The sequence below is a fragment of the Episyrphus balteatus genome, chromosome 1 (genome assembly GCF_945859705.1).
Source record: "Episyrphus balteatus chromosome 1, idEpiBalt1.1, whole genome shotgun sequence".
Classification (NCBI taxonomy): domain Eukaryota; kingdom Metazoa; phylum Arthropoda; class Insecta; order Diptera; family Syrphidae; genus Episyrphus; species Episyrphus balteatus.
In genome coordinates this window covers 54,082,123-54,107,117 of record NC_079134.1, presented here as the reverse complement: position 1 = coordinate 54,107,117, position 24,995 = coordinate 54,082,123, and the positions used below count along the sequence as shown (strand labels likewise).

General features: G+C 32.3%; 2 protein-coding genes and 2 long non-coding RNA genes across 6 annotated transcripts; 2 read left to right on the top strand and 2 right to left on the bottom strand.

Moving 5' to 3' along the window:
* Window positions 1–1,158: 1,158 nt before the first annotated feature.
* Window positions 1,159–13,346, top strand: LOC129920917 (DNA cross-link repair 1A protein). 2 transcript variants are annotated; one of them, XM_056002436.1, is made up of 2 exons: window positions 1,159–1,408; window positions 11,163–13,346. In XM_056002436.1, exon 2 carries the CDS (start codon window positions 11,204–11,206, stop codon window positions 13,127–13,129), a length of 1,926 nt encoding a protein of 641 aa, XP_055858411.1. In that variant the 5' UTR covers window positions 1,159–1,408; window positions 11,163–11,203; the 3' UTR covers window positions 13,130–13,346. The 2 variants fall into 2 exon arrangements, with proteins under 2 accessions (XP_055858411.1, XP_055858412.1); XM_056002437.1 differs by lacking the exon at window positions 11,163–13,346 and adding an exon at window positions 4,840–6,800 and having other exon boundaries at window positions 1,228–1,408.
* LOC129920918 (uncharacterized) lies at window positions 8,633–9,768 on the bottom strand. Its single transcript, XR_008773435.1, has 3 exons — window positions 9,329–9,768; window positions 9,087–9,269; window positions 8,633–9,028 (listed from the first exon to the last, which is right to left on the bottom strand). It is a non-coding gene; the product is annotated as an uncharacterized LOC129920918 (long non-coding RNA).
* An 823-nt stretch (window positions 13,347–14,169) lies between the features above and the next one.
* Window positions 14,170–19,798, bottom strand: LOC129920916 (protein nessun dorma). Its single transcript, XM_056002435.1, has 4 exons — window positions 19,545–19,798; window positions 18,699–19,483; window positions 14,530–15,143; window positions 14,170–14,472 (listed from the first exon to the last, which is right to left on the bottom strand). The coding sequence occupies exons 1-4, from the start codon at window positions 19,687–19,689 to the stop codon at window positions 14,235–14,237; spliced, it is 1,782 nt and encodes a 593-aa protein (XP_055858410.1). The 5' UTR covers window positions 19,690–19,798; the 3' UTR covers window positions 14,170–14,234.
* Window positions 19,799–23,336: 3,538 nt separating this feature from the next.
* Window positions 23,337–24,477, top strand: LOC129920915 (uncharacterized). Of its 2 annotated transcripts, none has more exons than XR_008773434.1 (3): window positions 23,337–23,790; window positions 23,867–24,073; window positions 24,136–24,477. It is a non-coding gene; the product is annotated as an uncharacterized LOC129920915 (long non-coding RNA). The 2 variants fall into 2 exon arrangements; XR_008773433.1 differs by having other exon boundaries at window positions 23,654–23,790; window positions 23,891–24,073.
* Window positions 24,478–24,995: the final 518 nt, after the last annotated feature.

Sequence of the window (24,995 nt, the reverse complement as noted above, 5' to 3'; positions counted from 1 at the left end):
TCTTTTATGTAATTCGACAAATTATTGAACAATTGAAGCTGTTGAATGTTGGTGGTGGTTTAAAGGCTTAACTACATTCACCACTTTTTGAAAAAGTACAAAAGTGAAAGTATTTTTTTTCTCGCTAGCGGGATTTTTTTGTAAAAAAGAGTTTACAAATTGATTTTTGGACGAAAAAATAAGCATTCTGCATCATTTATTTTAATTTTCTAGCCTGAAAAACCATACAAAAATGCGTTTGAAAATTTTCACTTTTGTACTTTTTCACTTTTTGAGCCAATGTAGTTAAGGCTTAATGCCGGAGAAGAAGATTACCTACGGAAAACGTAGAATGATTAATAATTAGTAAGTAAAAGGCCGTGTGTGAATTCCTTTAAATAGTTAAATCCGTGTTAAATTTTTGACACTATTGAGGTTAATAAAAAATTTCAGCTGTATGGATTATTGTTTAAAATTTTTTCTGCCATGGATACTCCTTTTTAATAAAAAAAAAAAAACAAAACCATCTGCAAAAAAAATTTAACTCAAATTTAACCAGGTCCCAGAGCCCAATAAATTTTTAACAGCTGAAAATTTTTTATTCACCTCAATAGTGTCAAAAATTTAACACGGATTTAACTATTTAGGCCGTGTGTGAATTGCGTTAAATAGTTAAATCCGTATTAAATTTTTGACACTATTGATGTGAACAAAATAATTTCAAAAAAAGAATTTATTGTGTAAAATTTTGTCTGCCTTTTTTCTGCCATGATACTCCTTTTTAATAAAAAAAAAAAAAAAAACAAAACAAAACCATCTGCAAACAAAATTTAACTCAAATTTAACCAGGTCCCGGAGCCCAATAAATTTTTAACAGCTGAAAATTTTTTATTCACCTCAATAGTGTCAAAAATTTTACACGAATTTAACTATTTAACGCAATTCACACACGGCCTAAATTGCTAAGCTACATTTCAGCAATGCATACCTTTATTTTTGGTTGAAATAATCCAATTTGTTAAAACTTAACAGGATTCTAATATTTATTACGAGCCACGACACGTGAGACAAAACAAAATGGCGCTTTGTGATTTTGTTGCCTTTGTCTTTCCTTCGTTATTTTTCCTTTTCGCACTTTAAGCCCTATTGTGGTTCCACCATAAGCTACCCTACTGTGATTGAAAATTCCCTCAAAGGGTATAATTCTCTTACACCACTTTACACTAGTCGAGTCGAAGTGACAAACGTATTTATTTATTTATTTACGAATCAAATCGAAATCAAAACTGTTGATTGTAGAAGCAAAAGATACTCCCTCCATGCTTAATGGAATTCTTATTTTTTTTTTATTCGATTGAATTTACCTTTCGCATGATACTGTATTAAATACAATTAAAAATAAATTAATTGTCCAGTATAATAATTTTTGGTAAGATAAAATATTAACATTTTATTGTGCAGCTACTAATTTATAATAAAGTAGAAGTTTTTTTTGTATTTATTATAATTATTAACATTTTCATTTCACTAAACATTTATGTTAATAATTTAACATAATTCAATAATTTAACAAGTCCAATTAAAATAGTGCTTATTCTTCTACTTTACTGATTCCAGTAGTATATAGAATTTGTATTATAAACCAATCTTCTTCTTCATTTATGTTAACTATACATTTTGAACCTTACCTGCATATTTTCTTACATAGACCATTTTTAATGTTCTTATAATACTTAAATTTCATCACAGCCCGATTCTCCTCCAGAGTCACAACTTGTGAGAGCCGCAAATATATTCAAAGTTGTGATCTACCATAGAGCAGGTCACAACTCAAACTCCCAACAATTTAAACAAATGAAACAATCTTTTTGGGACTCTCACAATTTACGACCAGTGGAGGAGAATCGAGGTGTAAGTTTCCTTCATTCATTTTCATTCATATTGGAATTGGTTGTGGGTAGTAAGAATATTTTCTAATTCAAAGCTATGCAATGTTATGTCCCTCTAAAATAATTGAAATGTTTCAAAACAAATAGTTATCTCTACTAACCGCTCAGTGCGCATTTGATTTGATAATTATGTATTAACAATGCTTCAGCCAGGTTCGTCATTTCTTCAACAAGTTTACATCAATAGCACTTTTTCTTAGAAAATAGAAAAAGTTGCAGGAAAAATGCGGTTTTTTGAATTCGGAAGTTAGTGGTACTTCTGCCATGTTCTTATCTTTTTAAAAAGTAAATAATAATGGATCTCCGGTAAAGTCTTTGATTACTTATTAGGTGACTTTATATTTTGTCCAATTCAAAATTGTTTGACTTCTCTTCTCGATAGCACCATATTATGTAGATTAAGGTGGTCCTTATGATGCTTTTTGCCGAAATTATATTGGTTTTGTCGAAAACGACATTAAAAGGTTCTTATTTCTAATAATTTGTAGACTAACTTTATTTTAAACTTGTGTTTACACTACAGGCTCCTTGAACGTTTAACTCGCTCCTTAAAATTTTGGTTTTTGATTTATCGATTTATTGAACCTGGCGATTTAAGGCTCCTTTAAAATCAAAGCATTTTTCAGCAGAAATCCACCAAAAATGTGAACCTACAACCCATTTGCGTACACTTTTCATTTGATTTTCATTTAAAATTTGATAAGATTCTTCAATAAAAGCAGAATTAAACCTTTAATTAATTAATTAAAACAGAAACGGTTCACAACTCGAATAAAGATTTATTTTAAAATGATGATGAAAAAATAATAAAATGAAAAATTTAAAAGCAATGAATATTAGATTGATTGTAGAGTTGAAATATATAAGTAATGAAAAGTAAAGTGTTTTAAGTTGTTTCTTCCAACAAAATTTAATTTTGCGTAAATGAGCATGAAAACCAGAATATATCAACAAAATGAAAAAAATAATTAAGACTTGAAGTCTGATAAGCAAAAGTTATTTGAAAATTTAAAAAAAATAAAATTTCATGTCACAAAAATTAAAACGGACCATATTTGAAAGCGGCTTTTTTTTGGCTCAAACATTTTTCAAAATCGGCTCCTTGCCTCGAAAATATTCTGGAAACACTGCGGTGGATGGACATGAATTAGTTGTAAATAGCGAAAAAAAATTCACTAATTTTTGCAAATTTTTATTTCAATGGTAAAATCGGGAAAACCCCATATAAAATTAAAAAATTACCTAAAAAATTGAAGGAAATGGCGTTTTACTTGAAAATTTCACGTTGAATCCGAGAGAGGTAAAAATCTTAAATAAAATAGGGAAAATTTTTCTCAGTATTTCCAACCGGTTGGCGGCTATCCAACTGTATGTCCCAACCCTAATGTAGATACTTAGGTTAATTTTCATTTGTCTAAAGCAGAAAATAAACTGTTATAGATAGTTTCTCCTAATATCAATATCATCATAGTTGATAAGAACTTATTTTTTCATTACAAAGTTGTGTGAACTAGGTGGGATGTTCACCACTCTTTTTTTTTGTCGAATCTATAAATTAGTGTTAAGAACTCATTATTAGCTGTGTTTTATTTTCCTTGTGATCCAGATCAGATCATTGTATTTATTTGCGAAACAATAACAAAACAAAATCCTGCTTTTGTTGTAAAGCTAATAAAAACAATGATCTGATCTGGATCACGAGGAAAATAAAACACAGCTATTGTTGCCAAAAGTTAGTAGGAAACAAAACACACCCCATAATTAAAAAAGAGTAAAGTGTGTCTTAATTGGATCATTTGTTATCAAAACATGACAGGTACATTGTTTAAAATTTTTCAGGAAAAGAAGACGTTCTAGATTTTCTTTTGTTGTGTGTACCTAAATTTATAAAAATTATATTTTCATACCATTAGGACCGATATTGCTCAAAAATTAATTTGAAAACGATCGGATACATTGGTGCAAAATTCTAAACGATTTAGTAAAATGATAAAGCAAGTTTAGTAAGTTACTTATTTAAAAAACATATTAGTTCTAAACTTAGTAACTTACTAAATTGGCTTAAGCATTTTACTAAATCGTTTTAAATTTTGCGCCATTAAACTTAAGTTTTTTCAGCTGTTAATAAGCTGCTGTTTATTTTCAACAGATGATAAGATCGGGACTTATCATGTTTTGAAATAATAAAAAAATGTTTCACGTAGCTGTAAAATCGGATATAGATGGAGTAGATACTTAATATTTTGAAGGCAGGCGTAGTTATGCCTAGAGAACTAATTAAGTTAAATATTTTGAAAATAAATGATTTAGTTTTAGTTTAGTTTTTAAAGGTGTAGTGTCCACAGTTTCCATTAATCGAACATAGTTTTTTTCAACAAATTTGTATGAAGTTTATTTCACTGTCAAATCGAACCCAAATTTTGTCTTATTATGAACATGATCAAGCAAATTTAAATTAGCCAAGCAAATATCTAACCAAAAACATAAAAATTCGACCCATGAACCAGTGAATAATAAAGAACTTAAAAGTCATAATTTCTAATGTCGTTTTCCTTCACTCCACAGGGACTACTATTTAAAATATTATTTTTGCACTTTTTAATGTTTTATGTTCCTTCACACCAGAAAAAAGGTAAAAAAAGTTTACTCCAAGTAATTTTAGTATTTCGAATCTACACATGGAATTGCACGCACACCTCACTATTCTTCTAATAATCGTGTTAAATAAGGTTTTATGAGTAAACGATAGTATTTGTGTATATATTTTCTAGCTTTATTTTGGTGTTAATGCATAATATAGATATAATACCCATTCTGCTTTTGTTCAACGTGCGTGGTATCTATTTATGAACTAAAATGTACATATGTATACTAGAAAAAAAATAAATTATATTTTATTCTTTAATTGTAGGATTCACCGATTTAATTAATCATCTAATACCATGAGTTCAATTGGTAAAATTCGTATAAAAAGCTTTGGTAAACTATTACCTCCAAACAGTCTTTCTATATCGGATGAGAAATTGGATATATGTCCGGAAACCTCTCCTATCAATAATCAACTATGCTCGAATAATTATGATATACCCAATGAAGTTAGTGATGATACAAAAAACATTGAAATATCCAACGAAAATTTCAATGATATATTAAAAACATGTGTTGAAAAAAGTTCTTTAAGTCCAACAATTAAAATTGAAATTGAATCTACTTCAGTTGATTGTGTTGATTTGACAGAAGATACATTTGAAACTCCTCTAAAAAAAAAATTACCAAATGAAATGGGTATTAAAAAATCACAATTAAAAAAATTAACTACCTCTAAGGTAAAAAATAACACTAAACAACCAGCTAAACAAAAGCCAATTGAAGATTCCTCGCAGACAAATTTATTGTCATTTTTTACTCCTGGTTTAAGTGTAAAGAAAGCTCCAAAAAAATTAGGAAAACCACCTGAAAAAACCGAGGTCACAAGTTCCGTTAGTGAAAATACACCACCCCGTAAACTAAGAAAACTTTCTCTAAGGAGAAATATTTTAAATGACGTACCTTGTGGGTCAAAGAAAAAAGAGATTACAAAATCAAAAACAAAGAATATGCCAAAGTCAAAGAGTGAAAAAAAATCAAAGCACCTCATGGAATTGGAAAATGTAGCTGAACCTACTGTGATACCCGGCGTAATTGATTTATGCCAGGACTCTGAAAGTGATGAAGATATAAAAAACCAAATTAAATCACCATTAGCACATCCAAAACGACCTCTCACAGTAAAATCAGAAAAGTCAATTTGCCCATCATATAAAGTTATTGAAGGTACTACATTTGCTGTTGATGGTTTCAAGTTTGGTCGCATTGAAGGTGTAACAGCGTACTTTCTTTCTCACTTTCATTCAGACCATTATATTGGCCTAACAAGGAAATTTTCAATGCCTCTTTATGTATCACAAATAACTGCCAATTTAATGCGAGAATTTATTCCAATTGATGAGAAATTTATAAACATACTTTCTCTCAATATCACAACTATAATTGAAGGTGTACAGGTGACTGCCATCGATGCAAACCATTGTCCCGGTGCTGTAATGTTTTTATTTCAACTTCCATGTGGCAAGCGTATACTGCATACAGGAGATTTCCGAGCTTCAATTGAAATGGAATCAGACTATCACTTAAGCCAGCGGAACATAGATCTTTTGTACCTTGATACAACTTACATATCTAACAAATATTCATTCCAGACACAGGAGAAAAGCATAGCTGATGCATTAAAACATGTTCGAGAATTTCGCGAACGAAATGAAGGAAAACGAATACTCTTTGTAGTTGGAGCTTATTTAGTGGGAAAAGAAAAATTCTGGCTCCCTATTGCTAAAGAATTCGACTTCAAAATCTGGACAGATAGCAATAGAAGAAAAATTATGCATGCAATAGATGACGAAGAAATTTTACAAAGACTAGTTACTAAATCCCGAGATGCTGATATGCATATTATATCGATGATGAAAGTTGGTTATAGAGGAATCGAAGCATATTGGGAAGATCATTCTGATGCTTATGATATGATATTTGCAATAAGACCCAGTGGCTGGGAAAAGAATTCGAAACCACAATTTCGAGGTCAGCTCAATATAATTGGTATAGAATATTCAGAGCATTCCAGTCACAATGAATTGAGGAGGTTCTTGAGTTTTTTGAAACCACAAGAAGTGATAAGTACAGTTCCTTATGGGAAGGATCTCACTTTGTGCTCAGATGTGCCATTGTCTTGGTATAAAAAAGAATGCTTTTCGCCAATTAAAAAACAAGCTTCAATGTTGGATTATTTTTCATGTTCAAAAATTGATAATAAAAATAGTTGATTTTTTACAAAAACTTCTTGTTTTTTTTTCTTTTTTTAGGCCGTGTCCGAATTGAGTTAAATATTTAGCCGAGGATACATTTTTGACATATATGTTTGTTGAACATAGGATTTATGTTTGATTAAATGTAGATCTCCGAATTGGGATCATTTTTTGAAGTTGCTTAATCTTTACAATTTGAATACTTTCAACAATTTAAATACATATGTACTTTCGAATTTATGTTTTTATATTTCAATTCTTTATTAAAAAACACAAAATCTTCTGTCAAAAATGTATCTTCTGATGATAAAAAATTAACTTGCTCCCAGAGCAGTATTATTTTTTGACAGCTTAAAATGTATCTTTTCATCTAAATAGTTTCAAAAATGTGTGTGCTTCGGTTAAATATTAAATACATCTCACAAAATTCTACGAAACACTATCTGGTTGTTCGAAATAGTCTATATTTTTGGTAATTAATGTACATTTTTAATAAATGGCACAAACCAGTAATTAGACCAAAAATTGAACTTAAGATTAACGCGTTCACAGAAGATACATAAAATACATAGTTATAACATTTTGAGAGAGTGTTAGACAATGTCTCCTAGAAGAGACGTATGATAAGTGCCACAAGTACGACGTCAACATTATTGGTGATTTTACCTCCAAGATTGGAAAAGAAGACATATTTGATTCAACGATCGGAAAGCATAGCCTGCACAAAAACTCCTCCGACAACGGACTCACGCTGATCCACTTTGCACCAGGGCGAAATGTCATCATTTCTCAAGCACTCGATTTTCACACAAAGAATCTTGGAGGTGTCCAGATTATCGGACCGTCAACCAAATTGATAATGTCGATTAACGCCAGGCATTTCTCCAATATCCTGGATGTCCGTTCGTTCCGAGGAGCCAACATTGACTCGAATAACTACCTTGTTGTTGTTAAGCTTCGGATACAAAAGCCGACTATTTTAGGAAACTTAAACGTCAAAAGACTACAAGTGACTGCGTCTCTCGTTATCTCAGAGGACCCATCACCAAGCCCAAATGTAAAAGATCAGTGCATACATTGTCAAGGGACTATCAAAAGTGCGGAAAATTATGTGCTGGGTTTCACCAGGCGAACAAACCGCAACCCCTGATTTGACGAAGAATATAGGCGAACGCATGCAGCAAAGAACGAAACATATAAATCCATGCATTCAAAAAATGAGAGAGGAACGCCGAATTTTAGGACGGAAGAAAAGGCAACACAAAAAATAAGCAGTCGAGTGTATCGAGGAATTCTACGGCAGAGGTAACATCACAAAATTTTATAAAAATCTACACAAGCATATCAGCCCAAAATACCACTTTTCCAAACCAGAACAATCCATTATTTTTGGGTGATGTCGGCCAAAATATCCGTCTTCCCGACCTACAAGATGTGAGAACAGCGATCTCAATACTCAAATCGCTAATTTTTTTTTTTTAAACTCATCTGTTAAGCACTGTTCACATGAGAGCGACCAACGAATGAGCGAATGAACGGACAAATAAAATTTAATGTATTCTTAAAGTAAATTTTTGTTTTTTAAACTGTATTAATCAATAGCAAGCTAACTAGTGTTTAATTTTTTCAAAGAAAATTTTAACATTTCAATTTCTTAAACAAGAAAAATGTGCGAAAACTAATTGTTCGTAAACAAAATTTTATTCGTAACGACTAATTCGTTTTTTTCATATTGTTCTTATTTTAGATATTTAAATGTTATTTTTATTTTGAAAAATTTGAACTTTAGTCAGTTTGCTACTGTTTAATAGAGTTTTTATGAAATAATTCACTTTAGAAATACATTAAATTTCATTTGTTCGTTCATTCAGAGTCTTCTCAAAATCAAGAATACCAAATCGATACACCATTTCTATCCATTTTAAAATCGCTTATGATAGAGTAAATTTAGACGTGCTATATAGAACCACGTTTCGGCATCTCTGCCAAACTCGTTCGCTTGTGCAGGAAGCCCATGGAGAATTCTCGCTGCCTTTGATGTCAAAAAAGGTTTACGACAAGGCGATGAGCTATAATGCAACCTCTTTAACATCGTACTTCAAGTACTTCTGCCCAACATTCCGATGCGGATCATATTGACATTATCGGAAGAACGAAGCAAGCGTTTACTGGTATTGAGACAGAGGCGTCAAAAATGGGTTTGGCCGAAGGTAAAGTTACAACAACGAGCTTTACAGCGACAAAGACGTGGCCAGGAAGCTGAAAATTCATTGATTAAGATAGCTGTATTATGTGTAGCGTATGAACAACGTCGCACCATCCCGTCGAATTTTCTATCCAACCCCGATGGGCAACGTGGCAGAGGAAGACCACATCTTAAGTAGCGCTCTCAAATGGTTGCTACCTCGCAACTGGAGACAGTAAGCTAGAGACCGAGCTGACTGGAGAGGCTTTTGGGTCAAGTCAGGCCACAAAGTCAATCCTGGGTTGTGAACGCCACCTTAAGAAAGTAAGAAAGTAAGTTATTCAACATCAATTATTTAAATTAAAGGATAAGACCATTCGTTCAAAATACATCGGCAACTGAAGTGGTTTTCTTCAAACTTTGTAGTTATGAGTTTTCCAGGGTTTTTTCCTTAGAGGCAAAATTAAAATTACCTGTATCTGCCATGTAGAAAAGTTTGTTTCTCTCAAAAACGGCTCTAACGACTTCAATAACAAAAATCTGTCGACTTTTGAAAAAAATATCCTACTTTAAAATTTAAAAAAAAATCTTAGACCAATATTAACGGTACCTGTCAACGATTTTTAATTTTCTCATTCTCCCTAAAAGACTAAACTGATTTCAGTTCTAATACGAGTATTAAAAAATAATTTTGGATTTTTTTTCTTGAAAACGGGTTGATGATTTTTTTCCAAAATCTATACAGACTTTATAAATTTTGTTTTAAATAATAAATTCTTAGTGCCTGGCCACACAGTGTTGTGCCCAATCACGTTCCAATTCACATTTTCTAGGAACAAATGTCAAAAAGAGGAAAATCCTCACCCCTCTTGCCTACAACCTAACTGGATAGGCGATTGAAAAATCACTGTGTAGCCAGGCACTTAAAGATGTCATATATAGGGGAAAAGGGGGTACGTTTGACATTTAGTTTTTAAAAGTCTGTATTTTCGAAAACTTTGACTGTATTCCATTGTTTTTTTTTTTTTTTGTATTTGATTTATTGACTATTCAAGATTATGCTGACAGTAAATTTTTTGTTTTACAACATTTCAACATAAAAAAATAATGTTTTATAAAAAAAGTAATTTTGTCAAAACTGCCCCTTAAAAGTGATACATTTGACAATGGTGGATTAAAAACCACATCGTGTGCATTATATTTTTAAAACTATCAACGGATCTAGCTCGTCTGTTTTTTAAAAGAAAAAATGGTTTTAAACAATTCACTAAACAATATAACGAAAAAAATAGATCAATAAATTAATTTTCTTAAAATAAGAACATACAAAAATAAATAAATTGCTCTAAAATATCCGCCCATTTAAATCTAAATCAAAATTAATCGATGTCGATATATTTTTAAATAATTTATCTAACATATAATTCCCCAAAATCAACGTAAAACTGTGCCCCCATTGCCAAAGTCAAAGGTGCCCCGAAGGAGCTTCATAAGTGTTTTTCTTTTCTGTCAATAACTAATACTACTTTTTCACAAAGCTGGCTTCAATTTACTTAAATTTAAGCCTAGTGCTGTTAAAGTATTGATTCACCATAAAATAAAAAACTTTTTTATTAGGTTCAGAAATTGCTTACATACCGGTGGTCAAAAATTAGATCAGAAATACAGAAAACACGTGGTATTCCGCGAAGAGTTGAAGAAAGACTGGGAAATTTCATAACGTTACTTTAAAGCAAACTAAGCTTCTTTCTGCATCCAAACTTTCCTTTGTTAAGGGCACGATCATACCGAAAAACGCAGAGTCAAACGTGCCCCGGTGTCAAATGTACCCCACCTTACTCTAACCATTTTTTTTTGTTGACAAATGGGTCTAGCGATTTTCAAACAAATTTTATAAAAATTCTTTGGTATAAAATAAATCAAATGGAATGCATTTGGGAAGAATTCTGCATTTTAATCTACTCTCTTTATCACACATCTGTGGTTCGCAAATACTCTGTCCCATTTTTATGTAGATTTGGAAGTGCCCAACAATATAAAGCCACCATTATTCAACTTTTAAGTGCGACTCAGTCGTGCATTTTATTTTCATAATTGTCTGCTATAAAAATTGTATAAATTTGTTTGCTTTCAACGAATGGAATTTTGTCCATGAGATATTTTAATTGAACCTGAACTGTTTTTACTCAGCAATTTATTTTATTTCAGGTTGAATTAATTTATAAATCATTTTCTGATAATATTCCAATATGAGCACAATGAATTTCATCGGGAAAATTCGGGTCAGAAGCCTAGAAGAGCTTAACAGCAATATAAATTTAAACATCTCCAACTTTGTTGAAATAGTTTCGGAAAATGACAATACAACACCAGTTGTACAACACATGGAAATACAAGATTACCTTGAAGAGGATATGAAAACCGTATCCACTTTATACCCCAAACCACCAAAAGTTATGCAAATAGAAACATATTGTGTAAACCCAGCTCTCTACCGAGATATTTTAAATCCAATTCAACAGGAGGCTAAACCAATTAAATCTACAGAAGAGTCAACGTGTCCCACTGCAATGGACCAATCTCATTTTGATAATGCTTATTCCGATTTAGGAAATGTACTAACTCAGACTATTTTAGATAGCTCAAATATAGGTAACAAACCGGAGCAAGAAAGTCCAGTTGAGAATATTAAAATCGAAATTAAGACTACACCTTCTAAGTGCAGAGAAGAAATGTCTGATAATTCTATCTGTTTTATGGAATATGTTGAAACGGTATTTGGTGTTGGATGCAATGGGGAAGACTGCTCTTGTGCTCCCATTCAACTTCAAAATGAAGAAAAAACATTTTCCGAAAACCCTGCATTATCACATATTGTTTATAATTATTTGACTGACATTGAAAGACCAGTTTGCGAGAAGGAAAAAAACAATTCTCTTGATTATACGGATGACCAACTAATTGATAATTTAGAAATAACATCCAAATCGACAAAATCTAATATCGACGATAAAATAGGTCCACAGCCATCACCTCATAAAACAGAAAGTCTTAATTATACGACAAACAAAAATAATAGCAAACCAAATATCATTTCTCTGGATGAGTTTTTTTCTTCAAATAAAAGAATAATTCCGGGGACAACTTTTTGCATTGATGAGTTCAAACATGCAAAAACAGAGAACGTAACTGCAGTTTTTTTGACGCATTTCCATTTGGATCATTTACATCGCTTAAAAAAAAGGAAATTCTCAAAACCAATTTACTTGTCAAGGATAACTGCTACTATATTACGAGACGTATTGCCTGTAAATGAATTAATGCTAAAAGTCATGGATTTAAACAACACCATTACAATCGACGGTGTGAAGGTTACTGCTTTAAATGCAAATTATTGCCCGGGAGCAATAATGCTTTTGTTCCAGCTTTCAAGTGGTTTGAATGTTTTATACACTGGAGATTTCCGTGCATCATCAGCAATGGAGCTTAATCCATTTCTAAGAGCAAATAAAATCGATGTTTTGTATTTGGACACGGCATACATATCCAGCAAGATCTCATCTCAGTCTCAAGAGAAAAGTATCTCAGATGCTATAACTATCATTCAAAAGTTTAAGCTTAGCTACTACGACAAACGCATACTATTTCTGTTCGGTCATATTGGGTTGGGAAATGACGAGTTATGGCTTGATATAGCTGATAAATTTGACTTAAAGGTATGGACAGATGAATTTAATTTAAAAATGCTAACTGCAATCGGAAATGAAGAATACATCCAAAGATTTGTACTAAATGCCGAACAAGCTGACATGCACTTGATTCAACATTCCAATTTAAGTTACCATGGGACAAACGAGCATTGGAAAAAATTTAAAGACACTTATGACATTATGCTTGCAATAAAACCCAAACAATGGGTGGAAAACAAATGTAGAGAATTCTATAAAGGTGAAATAAACATTGTTGAAGTGGAATATTCTAGTCATTCCAATGAAACCGAAATACGAAAATTTTTGGCGTTTTTACAGCCAAAACGCGTTATCACAATATCCCCTGTTGGAAAGGATCAAAAGTACCCTGAAGTTCCATTGTCATGGTATAAAGAAAAATGGTTTTCGCCAGTTAAGAAGCAAGCTTCCATGTATGATTTTTTCAAAGTTAAACCGAAAAAATAAGTTTAAATTACTATATGTTTTCTAAGTTAACTTATCATCTTCCATATAGTATTTAATTTTTTCAAAGAAAATGTTAGTCCTTCCATTTTTTTTAAGTTAAACGAAAAATTAAATTTTCATTGCTTGTTTTTCCGAGTTTAAAAGTCATCTTCCATTTGGAATATTAGTTTTTAAATCTTAGATTAGATTTTTTTTTTAAAGATAACCAAAAAAAAAATAATTTGTACCGTTTGTGATTCCTTCGAAAGTTAAAAAGCAAACTGTCTCTAAAATATTTTTTATTGCTGTGAATACCTTTAATATTTATTTTTTTTTTAATAAACAATATTTTTAATACAAAACAAAAATAATGAAAAAAGATCATCTTTTTTATTTTGGGATCAGTATGAAATAACTATAAAAAAAAAACAAATATGATTTAAAATTATTTGATTTATCATTTATATAATTTTGAATCTCTTTCCACATATCGTCGTTTTTACAGTAACGAGTCGATATTCAACAATTTTCAGGAGAGCGTTTTAAAGTTTTTAGAAAAGTGGTATGTTAGTGAAAATTGACAAAAACATTTTTTACAACGCGAAAACTAAAAGAAGTAATAAAGATTCGATTACACAAGTTTGTACTTTATATATGAATAGGTTTTTTGTGTGCTCTTTTATCTACAATAGTCGGAATAAGTATTTTGCCAAAATGAACACTTCCCGAGTTGATGAGAATAATCTAAAAAAAAAAAAATTAAAATTGTACTTCAAGTCTGATATCCAAAAGTTTTCTGAAAATTAAAATCAAAAATCTCATACCAAAAACAATTGCATGCGTTTTTTTTGTTGTGCCATATTTTAAAGCGGCTATTTTTGGCTCCAAGATTTTTCAAAACCAGATTTTTGCCTCTAAAATATTCTGGCAACTCTGCTAACATGTGGAAAAAGTAAAAACAATGGGAACTTTTCGAACGTGAACAACTTTTCCCCCCGAACTCACAATAGGAAATTAGGGCTGATAAATTTCTTTCGAGAAAAATTAAAATTTGTAAAAGCTTCGACAAAATATTTATATTGGTATTAAACAAAAATCATTAACATAGGAATAGAAAAGAAATAAGTCACTCAGTATCATAATTAATTTCAACAACAGAGTCATCCAGTATAATCACATCCGAATTATCCAGTAGTCTTTTGGTACCTGTACCCAATCTTTTTGAATCATAGTCATTGCTCTCGGCGAGAATACATTCAAGAGTTTTCGGAAATCCGTTATCTTTTTCATTCAAAACAAAAATATTCGAATGGCAATCCAAAAAATCACACTCGCCGAACCATGGCATTTCTGTGCATATATACCTTTAATAAAATCAAACAGGATTAATTTACAACTAGATTTATTTGTTTGTTACTTACTGTGATAAATCAGTTAGATTATGTAGCAGCAGTTTTTTTCCTTCAGCTTTGTTATTTAAAGATTTGGTCTCGAAATAAATACCACATTTTTTAGACTGTGATATTGTACAATGTTGAAAGTGAATTTTGGATGTGCTGCCGACATCGATTCCGATTCGGCAATTATTGATTTTACAATTGGTGAGTGTTACTGCAGTTAAATCACTTGCTACTATTCCATTAGAAAAATTTTCAAGCACACAATCTTCCAAGAATAACTCAGAGCTTCCAGAGCACATAATTCCTTGTTGTGTTGATGACTTGCCATCACCTATAATTTTGCAATTTTTAAGACAAACTTTTCCATTTTTTACTAAAATTCCCGAGCGAATATTGCGACAGTCTAGGGTAAGATTATTAAGAGTAAAATTGCCATCAAAAATTAGTAAAATTGTGTCGTCATCAAGAGACATGATGACTACTTCATTTTCATTTGTATCAGTGGAAGCAACAACAGAGCTGCTATCCAGGCCAATTATCTTTCCATCATCGTTTAAGTATTCAAGGAATTTGATGCTATGTCGTCCAGGTGGAAGATATATATCGTCAGAAGCGTTGCAAATGTTAAGAACATCCTAGAAGAAAATGATTTTATTAAATAATTTTGAAATTTAAGATAACAAAATTTTAATTAAAAATCGAAAAAGCTGAAGGAACAGAACATTTCGATGTCTGGAAGATTGCAGCTAAATCGTATTTGATAATTAAACGAATGATCTACAAGTCACAACGACTGAGGCACAAAAAGCCAAATACTTAAAGGTTAATTCTGAATTAATATTGCTGGTTGAATCGCAAAACTATTCGTATCATACATAGGGGACTCTTCTACGGATAAAAGTGTATGGGATAGCCCTTCAATTAAAGCTAAACGAGTGTGAATACTTGGAAGACTACGTGAATACGGTAATATTTCAAAAACTAAGTCCAAAAATTTTTTTCTGACTGCGGATTTAAAACCAGCACCCCAAAAACCTTCAGAAAAGTAGATTTTGGTTCTTGTGCAAACAAACAGTTTAATTTGTTGACCGTAATATTTTCAAAAAACAGGTGATAGGATATTTTTGACTTGGGATTCGAGTTCAGCTCATCAAAATCTTATAGAAAAGTATACATTGTTCAGTCTCGGCACCAAAAACCTTGTGTTATGTTTCATCACAAAGAAACATTTTAATTGTTTTGCAATCGATTGGCATAGTTTTCATGATTCACATACCTATTTTTTAAACATTCGAATTTATGCAAAAGGAAATTCTTACTGATGGATTTTATTGACCGCTATAACTGGGAAAGTTTGTCAAGAAAAATCTGGGGTGGAATCGGCTAGGGTGATACTGATAGTTGATTGTCACATTTTTGCGACAAAATCTACAAAATCTCCTCTCCTGACAATTTTTGACTACAAAAATTAAACAATAGTACAGGAAAGTTAGTAAAAAAACAGGCATATTGTGGAACGAAATATAGGACGGCTGAATTTTTCAAATCTGAAAGACGGGTATTAGAAAATCTTAAGTCCTGGTTTTCGGGACGCCACCCCTCTGGCGAAATCCGCCATTTTGAAAAACGCGAATCGCTCTATATCTCCAAAACTATGGGTCCTATAGAAATGGTTATCAGACTAAAGTTCTTGGAAATTTAATTAACTTTTTCTTTGTGATACATTATTTTTCTGAGCGGGCAATAGTTTTGAGGTTATGTTGTTTTAATTTAGTTTTTTCTCGGTTTTTTTTTAAGATTTTATCATTCCCGGTATAAGTTACATAATTCTCTAAACAGTAAAAGTTATAGACCATCAAATTTCCAATAATTTGGTATATTTTTGAAAGTCATGCGATGTATGAGTCGAAATTTATTGATCTCAAAACTATAGTCTAAGTACAGGAAAGTTAGTAAAAAAAAACAGGAATTTTTTTGGAACGAAATACAGGGAGGCTGATTTTTTCAAATCTGAAAGAAGGGTATTAGAAAAGCTTAAGTTCTGGTTTTCGGGACGCCAACCACCTGCCGAAATCCGCCGTTTTGAAAAACGTGAATTGGTCTATATACAGGGTGTCCCAAAAGTAATGGACCAAACGAAATATGCTGATAGGCCAACTTAAGGGCTCTCAGAATTTGGTAACTTGTTCATCCCATATCCTTTTGGTTTTCGATTTAATGCAGTTTTAGTGAAATTTCAAAAAATCCGGACCTTGCAACAGTATTTTACTCCCTCCGCTCATAATTGATTTTTGTTTTTTACAAATCTTTCACTTAAACATTGCCAAATAATAAGAAATAATTAATTAGTTAAAATATTTTTTATTTCATACGCCACTTTGCTGCAAGTTTATTAACAGTTCCATGTTTAAAACAAAACTCAATTTCTTACTTTTATTTCAGAGCAACACCCTAAACAAAATGTGTATGGTGTGACACAGGCTTATTATTTTAAAAACTTGCCGCGTTATTGCATTTTTCAAAAATGTATAAAAGTTTCCAAAGTTGATATTAGAACGAAAGATATTACAATTTCAATGCAAGAAAACAGGGGTTTTTAACTCTAAATAACAAACAAAAATCGAGGCTTTTATTCAAAAAGAAATAAACAAACAACAGCCGAGAAAATGTGTTTATTTTTCTTTGTTATTTTGCTCTGAAAAGCCCTGTTTTGTTGCATTTATATTGTAATATCTTAAGTTGGCCTATCAGCATATTTCGTTTGATCCATTACTTTTGGGACACCCTGTATACTACACTATTGGCTTGACCGAATAAGTTACTTAACCAAAGTTGTAGGCAATGTAAATAGCTTTTCCTAGACATGCACTGTTTTTCAGCGAGGACAACACTTTTCAGGTTATGTTGTTATGTTTTTTAATTTTTCTCAGTCTATGATAGAAACATAATTTTTTAGCATCATTTGAGTTGTAGAACATCAAATTTCCATTAATTTGAATTTCGTTTTGTTCACTAAAAGTTGAAGTTTTCAAATGTCAAATACTAAATCTAGAGTTTATCAACTTTAGAATTTCTCAACTCCCGGAAATATTAGAAGTTTGCCGAGCAAACTTGAGAATTTATTTCAAAATGTCATTTATTCTAATTTTATTTTTGTGTCAATTTTGTTTGATTCAAATATTTTTAAGAAGAAGAAAGAAATTCTTAAAATAACTTTTTGGAAAACTAGCTAAACACCAACCTTTTTGATACTTGAAGATAATTAGAAAGAGTGAAGAGCCTCTGTGTTCAAAGCGAGCGAAGGCAGAATAAGAGGACAAGTGAAGCTATGCCAGAAAAAGAAAGAACCCCTAAGAACGCATTTTTATACAAATTATGTATAAGTAAAAAACAACTAGTATATTTTGTTGTACAAAACCTCCCGAGTTCTCTTGCTTTGCTTGTCGCTAATTTTGTTTTATTTCCTTCAAAATTAATATAAAATTCATTCAAAACTGACAGTATTTTAAATAATTGTCACAAATATCCCAGGGATAAATAATTGTCACAAATAACCCAGGGATATTTCTAAAACTGTTGGTGGGACAACTTAAGGTTTGAAACAAGAGAGTTAAGAAACAAATTTGTGAATAAAGCAAATTCTCAACTTTTGATTCTACTTTTGAGTTGAAGTCGACTCTAAAGTTGGTAAACTTAGAGCCATTTTCTTCACTATTGCTCAACTTGAAGCAAACTCGAGAGTTGGCGAACTTGAGAGTTGACTTCAACTCGAAGGTTGAAACAAAAGTTGAACATTTGGTTTTCTTCACTTTTAAAATACAGAAGTTGGCCAACTTCCAGTTTGAAAAATATCCCTGGGATATTTGTGACAGTTTATACTAATAAGTCTTATAAGTTTAATTCACAAAAAAAAAAGAAAAAAATATGACATTTCACAGAAAACTCTCAAGTTTGCTCCCTCAACTTCTACTATTTTTGGAAGTTGAGCAAACCAGAAGTTGACCAACTCGAGAGTTGAAAATCAAAAGTTGAAACTATCAACTTTGAGTGAAGAAAAACAAAATCACAAGTTGAGAATAAAAATCCTCAAGTTGACTTCAACTTTTGGTGAAGAAAACGGCTCTTAATAATTTGCCCGAAGTTGAGTTATAGTGAATAAAATGGCCCTTAGACTATCAGTGTTATTTTACCTGCAGAGATGGACACATTTGAACAAGCTTCTCCTCATCTACAAATTTGCCAACCAACGTCAAAAACTGCATTTGCTGCTTAAACGTAAACGGTTCAGTTACAATATAGGCAATCTGCTGCCGATCATTTAATTTTTCATCCAGAGCGCGCTTCAAACATTTATCATCATCAAATTTAATCTCTTCATAGATTTTCCTCATTTCTGGGTTTTCTAACATTTCAATTTCGCTCTTAATTATTGCCAATCTCAAATGCAATCGCATTAGATCGGTTATTTGTGTCTTATCCAGAGTATCATCCAATTCTTCGTCATCGCTCAATCCAATCTCTAAATATTCACGTCTTTGTTGAATGTACCGGGCTTCAGTCAAAAGAGTTTTTATATGAACGGCCAATGAACGTTTCATGCTCTTCTTTTTTAAATCATAACAAAATCGAATCCTTGACTCTAGATGCTTTTCGACCCAGTTCATGTCGTCATCGTTGTCGTTGTCCCAAGGCATCCAAACATGATTGTAGAAAAACCTTAAACGGTCAATGCAGTCGGCCGTCCTTTCAATATTTAGCTCAGAGTTTTCTTGCATTTTAGTTGGCCATAAATCTTCCAGATTGACTTCTTGCCGTTCGGGAAGGTGTACATCTTCATCTTGTACTGCTAAAATGATAATAACCGCTTTAAGTTCTTTAAAGAGAACTTGTTCTACCATCCCGAAAACAATTGTGGGAAAGCGAAGATTTAGCTCTTCGCAGATAACTCTTGGAATTTTCCATAATGCTTGCCATCCTTAATAATAAATGGATAACAAAAAATTGAAAAAATATAAATATTATTCAAAATTACTAACCCACTGGCTCTATTTGAAGCTCTATGTAGTAGGACCATTCCAGACGGACTCTAGATGCTGGTATGACACCGTCTTTATAGCTCAAAACATCCATGGATTCTTCAAGTCGATGAAGAAGGCATTTATCGAATTCGTATACATCCATTTTAAAAATAATTAAATATTTTTTAGCAACAAAATAAAATTAAACAGGAACAGGAATGGAAAAGAAAAATAATAAATTCGGCTGAAAGTCGTTAAATGTCAAATTTGATTTGAAGCGCAAATAAGTGATGCCAAACATCTTTTTATCATCTGGTACTTTTTTTTCAAATAGTTTTAAAGGGATTATGGGGTCTATTCGGCAAGATCTTTTATGGCTATGTTTTATGAGTTGTAGAATTTCTATAAAACTCGGAAGAGTGAAAAAGGCAACCGTAAAATTACCATATGTGCCGGGCTACACGGTGATTTTTCAATCGTTTAACCAGTCAGTTTGTAGGCAAGAGGGATGAGGATTTTCCTCTTTTTGACGTTTGTTCCTAGAAAATGTGAATTGGAACGTGATTGGGCACAACACTGTGTAGCCAGGCCCTATTGCTTAAGCCTAGTACGCAGTTGAAGCGAAATGAAATTTTCTGTACAAAAATAGGGGCAGTTGTAGAAACGTGGGTCAGCCTTGGTTCAGAAATTAAGCTCTCCGATTCCGGCGGATTAGCTGTGGATCAATTTTGGTTCAAGCATGGTTCTAGCTATTTTAACATAAATGGACCTTGAACCAGTGCTAAACTGCACTTTTAACACCGTTTTCAGAAGATAAAAGTTACTGAACCACGGATTAAATAGCCCTGCACCCCAACTAACATTTTTGCTTTCGGGTTTCGAGCCCAAAGGGCTATTCGCACCTATAAAACTGGTATACTACCCACGGTAAAAAATTATCAGTAAACGCTGATATTTATACTCCTATGCCTTGAACAAATTTATCAGTTAATTCAATTACAAAAAAATAAAACATTTTAAACCTCAAACTTAGCCAAACTGGTTTGCATTTTCTATGCTCTTCATCACACTTAGTTCGAAGGCCCATGTGCCTGGCTACACAGTGATTTTTCATCGATTGAAAAATCACATGCGGTGGCTACACACTGTTGTGGCCAATCACGTTCCACTTTTACATTTTCTAGGAACAAATGTCAAAAAGAGGAAAAATTTAGCAATGGAACTGTACTGCCCTCAGAAAATTCAGTTCCCTTCGTGAGCATCTTCCCCCTTCACTCCTCATCCCTCTTGCCTACAAACTCACTGCTTAGGCTATTGAAAAATCACCGTGTTGCCAGGCACCATAATATCAGTCTGCAGACGTTTTAAGGCTTGGCCACACCGGAGGGTACATGCGGTAGCGGTACGGGTAATTGTATGAAAAAAATTCCAAACTGACACATCAACGTTCAGATGTGGAATTTTTTTCATACAATTACCCGTACCGCTACCGCATGTACCCTCCGGTGTGGCCAAGCCTTTAAGGCTTGGCCACACCGGAGGGTATGCGGTATAGCGGTAACGATATTTGTACTAAAAAAATTCCACACCTGAACGTTGATGTGTCAGCTTGGAATTTTTTTCATACAAGTACCCTCACCGCTACCCGTACCGCTACCGCATACCCTCCAGTGTGGCCAAGCCTTTATTTCAGCATTTTACCTTCCAGGGATTTGGCTATGTCCAAAACCGAACTCATAGTCTAAGAGAATTGAATCAAAATTGAGTAATGAAAAATATTAGGGGTATTCACGATCTGATGCAACTGGTCTAGTATCATTGCAAAAGTGCAAAAGTGTAAAATCTTACAACACTACAACAACAAAATATATGGATTGAAATTTTACAATGGTCTTGCACTTTTGCTATACCCTAACCCTATTGCAAAATAAAAATACAATGGAGTAAAATTATTTTTGACAGATGGCAGGTCACCGTCGCGTCGCTCATGATAAACAGTTTGGGCCCTTAGAGGATATAATATATGGAGTGCTTGTTCCTATACCTAATACATTGTAACGCCATATGCATGGAAAGGGGTCGCTGCCTTCGTTTTTCAATGCTAGTCCGGTTCCGCAGCTGTAAATAAACATGCTTGTTGATGACAGCCATCTAATGAAAATAAAATGGAGGCATGTACTCATCGAAAAACTTAAAGAAACTAGAGCCCCCTATAAAAGCTCACGGAACTAACAGCACAAGCACTCCATATATTATATCCTCTAAGTTTGGGCCTTACCAATAATCAAATTTAAAGCTCAGTTAAATATTTAACTGAGCGTTAAATATTTCTCCATACCAATAACCAATTTAATAGTCAGGTTAAGGGTTAACGCCACGTTAATTTTATAGTTGGGAAACTGAACTATAAACGCGCGGTTAAATGTAAACGCACGGTTTGTACTGTCATTTGTCAGCAAAAAAAAAAACATTAGTCAAGTCAACAAGCTGTTGAGAAAAATTAATAGGTGTGTTTTTTTGTTTATCTGTATAGATTTTGTGCAAAAAAACGACATCGGGATTTTTGAAATCCATACAAGCATTTGGCACCACTGTACATAAAATTTGGCAGCTGTCTGTAAAAAATGTTGCTTTTGTTTTTTTTTATTTTAACTCCGAAGTGGGAAGGCCATAACAACCATGTTGGATGCAAAAAAAAATTTTCACAAAAAAACAAAAACCATTTGTATGGCCATGGCATCCATGTTGGATTCAAAAAATTTTATTTTCACAAAAAAAAACCAAAAATCATTGGTATATTCTTAGCTACATTTTAAGACCATAACCATTAAAATTAGTTGCGTGGTTCTTGTGTTATCAGCGTTTGAAGGTAACCATATTGAATTTTTTTTCGATTTTGTAAAAATCAAACGTGGAAACTTTTTTATTTTCATTTCTAACTTTTCGAAAAAACTTTGGTAATTTTATGTATATATTAGTTCAAAAATCTTATAAGGATCCATTTAAGACTATTATCTGAAAAGTGCATTGCGTATATACCGAAATATTAACATTTCAGTGCAACTATATCAAACAAATTTTTGATTATTTTTTTCTATGAGAGCTTTTTTAAAACCTTATTTTCTCCGCTATTTTCAGATATTTCTGTATGAACACAACAAATAAAGTACCTTGGCACTACTGTTTTTATCGAGAGAAAGTAAAATCTGGATAATTATCTGGATTTTTCAAAAATCTATACAGATAAAGTTTTTGTTGTTTTTAACACGTAAATTGTTTCGATTTCAAAAATCTCGATGTCGTTTTTTTGCACAAAATCTATATAGATCTTAGAGGATATAATATATGGAGTGCTTGTGCTGTTAGTTCCTTGAAGCTTTTATAGAAGGCTGTAGTTTCTTTAAGTTTTTCGATTAGTGCATGCCTCCATTTTATTTTCATTTGATGGCTGTCATCAACAAGCGTGTTTATTTACAGCTTCGGAACCGGACTCGCATTGAAAAACGAAGGCAGTGACCCCTATCCATGCATATGGCGTTACAATGTATTAGGTATAGGAACAAGCACTCCATATATTATATCCTCTAAGATATAGATAAACAAAAAAACACACCTAATAATAGGTGTGTTTTTTTGTTTATCTATATAGATTTTGTGCAAAAAAACGACATCGAGATTTTTGAAATCAAAACAATTTACGTGTTAAAAACAACAAAAACTTTATCTGTATAGATTTTTGAAAAATCCAGATAATTATCCAGATTTTACTTTAGGTGTGTTTTTTATTACAACCAGTCTTAACTAGGCAAAAAAAACGCAGTCTGGGCTAAGCAATTTACATGTTAAATACAAGAACACCTTAGCCCCCATTGACCTATTATATATGGACTGCTAGTTGATTCTCGTTTCCATACAAAATTTTTGAAAATGTGGTTCAATGATTACTAGCGCCTGTGGAAGAAAGTGGTAAATAGAACTCAGTTAGGGTAGCGACATCTTCCGTCAGATTGCTTGAACTACCATTTTTGTGCATAGAAACTATGGCCATCTACATTTTTTTGCTATAAAAATCAGTAGCACCTGTCTTTTTTGAAGTCTACTTTTTGACGTTTTGGAAGAAAAGAATTCTTTCAGAAAAAAAATTATTTTAAAATGTTTGTGCGAAAAAAGTGATTGCTTCTTGGAGCTACCATTTGCAGTGAAAGATATCGTTTAATGAAAAGACCAATAATCATGATGTTGAAGTTATCCATGGACTTTAAAGGTGAGTGCTTGAAGTTTTTAAATTATTATTAATTTATTTTGTAAAATGGAAAAGCGCTTTTAAAAATCACTTATAGATTCACTTCTTTTCATCACAATAGGTACACAACTTTTCATGGTTTTTGAATGTGAAATGATCACCCGTGGAATGGTTATTTGCTGCGTGACCTGCTAGCACAGATGCCTTTGCTGTGAGGAAGTCAATGTTAAGCAAGAAATTGTTTTGGTATTAAAAAATCGAGAAATTCAGTTTAATGCACCTCTACGCAACTCTTCAATAAACGGTAAGACCTTTGATAAAATATCAAAAAAAATTTAACTATCTTAATTAAACTACAATTTCAAGATTCATTGCACCTATATGTGAAACGAGTTTTCTCAGTTCTATCATTTGATCGTGGAGTACAAATCATTCTTCGAAAAGAGAATACAAAAAAATCTCAGTTTGTTCTCACGGTCAGAGATTCAACGTTAAGTTATGACTATACCACAGCGTGCACATCGTATTAATTTAGCGAATCGTATTGAAGCACTTCGCACAGGAGTATGAAGTAGATGAAAATATTATAACATAGCCCGGCCAAGAAGTCCTACGCACATATTTATTCGAAACTGATTTTTACTATCCATGCCTTTTTATATTTAATAAAAAAACAAAACAAAAATTAAAACGAAAAGTTACCTTAATTTTAAATTTTTTTTATGAAAATTGGTTCAAGGTCAATGTTAGCCCCTTGGGCTTAGTTGTTTAGCCCGGAGATTTCTCTGGGCTTAACTTTTTGAAGAGTTTTAAATCTGTGCTACCAAACTAACTTTTTCATAAATTGTTTAGAATTTGTTTAAAAACGTGAAAACTCACGTTTGGAAGGACAAAATGTATTAAAATAGTATTGATAGCATACATTTTTGTATCTCTTTGTAAAACATACATGAAAAATACAAGAAAATGACGAAAGCGAAAAATATAACAACTCTAAATTTTTGTTGTGTCTGCTGTTTTCGGAACATTCAATATGCAGTGCTGCCAAGATTTAAGGTTAAGCCCCGAGGCGTTTTTTTTGTCCAGTTAAGACCGGTGGTAATATTACAACCGGTCTTAGCTAGACAAAAAAAACGCAGTCTGGGCTAAGCAATTTACATGTTAAATACAACAACACCTTAGCCCCTTGGGCTTAGTTGTTTATCCCGGAGATTTCTCTGGGCTTA

Bases quoted from the DNA above. Each gene is read 5' to 3' on its own strand.
- LOC129920917 (XM_056002436.1), top strand. From the start codon at position 11,204: ATGAGCACAATGAATTTCATCGGGAAAATTCGGGTCAGAAGCCTAGAA.
- LOC129920916 (XM_056002435.1), bottom strand. From the start codon at position 19,689: ATGGATGTATACGAATTCGATAAATGCCTTCTTCATCGACTTGAAGAA. The intron at 19,484-19,544 runs GTTAGTAATTTT...TTTATTATTAAG, and splicing joins GCTTCAAATAGAGCCAGTGG to GATGGCAAGCATTATGGAAA. The intron at 15,144-18,698 runs GTAAAATAACAC...ATTTTCTTCTAG, and splicing joins AAATGTGTCCATCTCTGCAG to GATGTTCTTAACATTTGCAA.